This window comes from Fusarium falciforme, chromosome 2 (genome assembly GCF_026873545.1).
Source record: "Fusarium falciforme chromosome 2, complete sequence".
Classification (NCBI taxonomy): Eukaryota; Fungi; Ascomycota; class Sordariomycetes; order Hypocreales; family Nectriaceae; genus Fusarium; species Fusarium falciforme.
The window spans coordinates 4,596,847-4,601,642 of NC_070545.1; the positions used below are offsets into that span (position 1 = coordinate 4,596,847).

General features: G+C 46.8%; 1 protein-coding gene across 1 annotated transcript; it reads left to right on the forward strand.

The window, feature by feature from the left end:
- Positions 1-1,030: 1,030 nt before the first annotated feature.
- On the forward strand, positions 1,031-4,178 carry NCS54_00331600 (JmjC domain-containing protein; the record flags this gene model as incomplete). The annotated part of the gene is made up of 5 exons (XM_053148895.1): positions 1,031-1,073; positions 1,435-2,241; positions 2,697-3,658; positions 3,706-4,077; positions 4,131-4,178. The coding sequence occupies 5 exons, from the start codon at positions 1,031-1,033 to the stop codon at positions 4,176-4,178; spliced, it is 2,232 nt and encodes a 743-aa protein (XP_053004870.1).
- Positions 4,179-4,796: the final 618 nt, after the last annotated feature.

Below are 4,796 nucleotides of genomic sequence, written 5' to 3' on the forward strand. Positions count from 1 at the left end.
AGGTATTTTATTAAGATATAAGAAAAAAAGCTTAAGCGCCTAGTAAAGCGAATTAATTATAATAAATTATAGGTCTAAGATAAAATATTTCTTAGCTAATTATAATAAGAAAAGATATAAATATAAGAATTTTTTTATTACTTAGAATAAATTTAAGTAATAAGCTAATAAATAAGAAAGACAACTTATAAGCTCCTTAATAAATAAGCTATAAGATAAGAATAAAATAAAATTAAGCTTTAATAAAAAGTTTATTAATATAATTTTAAATAAAGTTTTATAAGATAAAAATAATAAATATAATATATAAATATAAGAAGTAATTTAATTATATTACTAAGAGAATTTATATTTATAAAAAATAAATATAATTAAATATAGAATAGTAATAACTTAGTTAAATATTAGTTTTATTATAAATAAGCTTATAAGATCTAATTAAAACCTCGGCTCTTAATATTAGTAAGCTATAAATTAAGTCTTATAGTATTTATTTTAAACTAAGAATTATACCCTTAGCTTTAAAATAATTTAAAGATCTATAAAAAATATACTTTTTATAGTTATTAATATCAGCTTTATTAATAATATAAAAGATTCAAAGAGCTCTTAAGTATTTATTATAAGGTTATTTAAAGAAATAATTATTAAAAAATTATTTCTATAGAAGTCTTATTAGAAATTTCTAGTAAATAAGGTAGCCCTCTTAATTTATGTGCCCGTATTTGGCGCCCACTCGCGCTGGATAGCCTCCTTATTATATCCACGCCACGGCGGCAAGGGCTTGTTGGGGAGACAACATCCTAGTCGATGTGGCTGAAGCTCGCTGCGTTCAAAATAGCAAACCATTGGACCAGGACCAACCGGCCCAGCACGGAGACCAGAATCAGGCTGAGCGTTCTCTACTCAGAAAATTTTCTCGTGACGCATCTTCTCCTCTCTTCATATGTTACTTAATCTCGCAATTGAAATCAAACCGTCACGCAAATCCATCTCGAATTTACTCGTCCCGCGGTGCCCCATCTGCAACATGGCTAATAAGGGAACAGGCATGCCCATGTCTCAAGGCACTAGTAAGTCCAAGGTGGCCTGTCATAACTCTAGCTTCTCCTGCTGTGGCCCCTCCGCCGACGTACCCATCCTTCGCTCCAGCGCTGAACCTAGTAGACCGGCTTGACCCGGGAGCCAATCGATCTCGGTCTGTTCCTGCGTGTGAGTTCCCGGTGGCAGCTTGAACAAGTGACTTTCGGCTACTTCCTTGGCTTGCGATCTGCGGGAGCGGCGCCACCCTCTTGTCTGGACTACACAGCTAATCCAATTGTGTAGCACATGCGTCTCAACTTCGCTCTCCCTTCGCCGATTCGTTCTCGGCCGATGCTCATCATCTGACTGGGCGCCCCTGGTCCGCAAGCTCTCAATTGACCTCAGATGTAGCGACTAGCTGCGGCCCATCACCGGCAATCTCCACGCTTTGCCCACTACCTTCCAACCCATCATCCACCGATCCCGAACTGCCGTTCTCACGCTCGATCAAGAGGCCGAGTCACGAGCCGAACGTTTCGACTGATTATAATTCCGAGGTTCAAGACCATCCAGAGGTTGTTACCGATGGTGAAAGGGAGACGAACGCACGACTGACCAGTCGCTACGTTGACCCCGAGGATCATCCAGCCTACAAGGAACTCCAAACGAGGATTCACCAATCACGCAATGATCAAGATCGCTGGAAAGCATGCGTGATCTTTCACGAACGATACAAGATTCTCAAAGAACTTTTAGGCAAGCTGGGTGAAGAGATCGAGGAAAAGAGGCGACAGCTGGAGGAGGCCGAGGCCAGTCGCGGCGATAAAGAATCCAACCTTGACGCCCTTGTCTTGCTCGGGACATCTTTCATGCGACTAGAATGCGAGCGCTTTGGCCAGGTCCTACGATCTTACAATGAGGCCAGACACAAACGACCAAGGAGCTCCGATTACTCCGAGCAGCGCGATTTGCAGGCCTCAGGCCAAGAATGGAGCGACTTCTTTGACAATCACACCAAAGCTTCTCGAGATCTTCAAAAGTGCGAGAAGGCACTTGATTGTATTGGTAAAACATGGGGGGACGATAAGATCCGGTACTACGGCTGGGCCACCAAGACTTGGGCAACGTGCCGGGTGCTTCAAAGAGCCGCAAAGGCTGTCCCTACTTGGGAGGAAGCTGGGATTAAGCTGAACAGGCTGAGGAACTACCGCGACCGAGGTATGGGTAGTCCAATTACACATGGAAAGAGGTCCATCTCTTGGAAAGACTTGGACAACTTGCGCTTGTGGAACGGGCGTGGCGGATTTGGGATGCCTTCCCCACCCATCAGGAAGAAGAGAGGGGAGGATCCAGGGGAGGATAGGGTCCTCCGTTACGCATCGCTGGCAACTGGCGAGTTCAATGCCGAGCGCCTTGGCTTTGACAAGTTTGGCATCTTGGTCTTGAAGGAAAGTAAATTTCATGATGAGGTTCCGATAACCTTTTCTGCGCCACCATGGGGAATGGCCGAAAGCGAAGACATTGACCAAGAAGCTGAAAGACAGATGGGTCACACGGAGTCATTGCTCATCGATCAAGATGAAGGCTGCAGGAATGACCTTCAGGATAAAGCAACCCCAATCAGAGGGTCAGCTCGCCTGGCGGCACGTCAGCCACCATCCTACACCAACCAGTGTGCCCCTTTGAAGAAGCCTGTATCTCACTGGGCAACCACATGGTTGGTGACGAGGAATACGGCCTGGCCCTGCCGGCGGACGGAAACCGTCGCCAACGGCGCAAGAGCTCAATGGCCGACGCGACCACCCAAACTGACCCAATGCTGGGGGAGGAGTTTAACTTGGCAAAGGCGAGAGACCTGAGCAGCTCATCACAGGGTGCTGAGCTGAGCAGATATTGTAACAACTTCCAGGACAGTGAAGAGTTCAAGAGACGGGCCCTTGAAGAACTCAACGAAGTGGGCGACAAATCGTGTTGGGGGGCTGAGAGCAGCAGTTCCTGCAGTCATTACCTTTCCCGCAGCTGTTGTCCAGCCGTTGAGCCCAGCAATGGCCAACTGGATGCCTATTTCAGCACATTGGATGAGGCAAAAGGATTGGTCGACAGAATGACTCCAGCTGTGCCCATCTTCACGCGACGCAGCAACGCGAGTGGGTGGAAGCCCAACTTACGCCCCATCGTGGATTATCTCACTCGGATGAAGACGGTTCGGACGAAGAAACGATATGTCCAAAAGTATTCTCTTGAGATGGCAGGAGAGTCTTTCACAAAGGTTACTCAATGGGAAGTTATGAGTCACTTTTTGAGGGAAGATGGTGCTGATGGCCTCGATCTGTGGAATGCTTTGGAGTTGGAGAACCACCTTGAACAACGCCACGTGCCAGAGTTTTTGACGAACAGCAACTGCAACCTCCTTGTTGAGATGAGAAAACGTGCAGGAGAGAAGAGAGTGGTGAAGAAAGGGAGAAAGGCAAAAAAGGTAGAGGACCCGCCAGAGAAAGACCCTCTGCATTTTGCCTTGATTGCCGACGGCGGGATGAATACCTACCCTCACACTGATAGCCATGGGTATTCGACCTTTCTCACTGTCCAAGAGGGTGAGCTAATTTTTGGCTGGCTCTCGGGCCCTGACGATGATGTAGAGTATCCCTTCCTTCAATGCTGAGATCTGCTGACATCTCATAGACTTGGAATGAATGGGCCCGAAACCCCCGGTATTTTGGCGGTGGAAGATGGTGTTTTGTTGTTATGAAGCCTGGGGACAGCGTATACCTTCCCTCTGGCACACCACACTACGTTGTTCGGAGGAAGGGAACCCAGACCTTCATCTTGGGTGGTCACGTCCTCCAGTGGTCTAACCTGCATGGTTGGGCCTCATTATTGCGCAGACAGATTGACAATCCAACAACGACGAACGAACACATGGCATCGGAAACGGTGAGGAGGTATGTTGAAATCGCAGGTGGCTTGGTCGCAGAAGCCATGAAGTCTGGGGACGATCGGCTCGAGTATCTCGGGGGAATTGAGGCGGCGGAACAGACGCGCCAGGTGCTTAAGGTACTGCCATCGAGGTGTCTATGCGCATTGGAGTTAGCTAATAGTGGTGATAGGATCTCCAAGAGATGATCGAGAATAAGAAGACACAGACAGAAACATGAGAACATTGACAGAAATTGAGGGAGGGTAGGAATTTGGTCCTGTGACCATGTTAAAATCGACCATCTTATAGAGCTCCTACAGAAGCTGGCGAAGGTCCTTGCGATTTTATCAGCAGCCGCTTGCAAATCACGGCAATTGTGGATAGAACTGTCTAATCGAAACCAGCCGGGGCGGGAGGCTGACATCAAGGCACTCCCGCATAGCCCCCTCTCCAGCCTTTTTCCAGTTAAATCAATTGGACACTAATTGACTTCACTATCGATTTTCTTATAAGGCGCCCGTCCATCATGGCAGCGCTACTTCCGAATGACCCAAGATTCCGTTCCATCACTCACAGTTTCCCATCCCATGACGGCCTCATTGATGCCGCCTTTGAGAATCATGGAACATGACGCCAAGTCCGCGCCGAGATTCATGCACCGAGTCAAACCGTCAAGAAATAAAAGAGAAGTAGAGTGTCGATATTTCTGGCACTAATATACGTCAACTCCCCTTTCCTGTCACTGGGTGGTTGAGAACAAGCTTAATGTTAAGATTGTTGCATTACGCCACAGATTCAATGCAAGATGGGATGCAATGATTGCAGAGGGGCTGCACCATCTCAGGAACCAACTGAC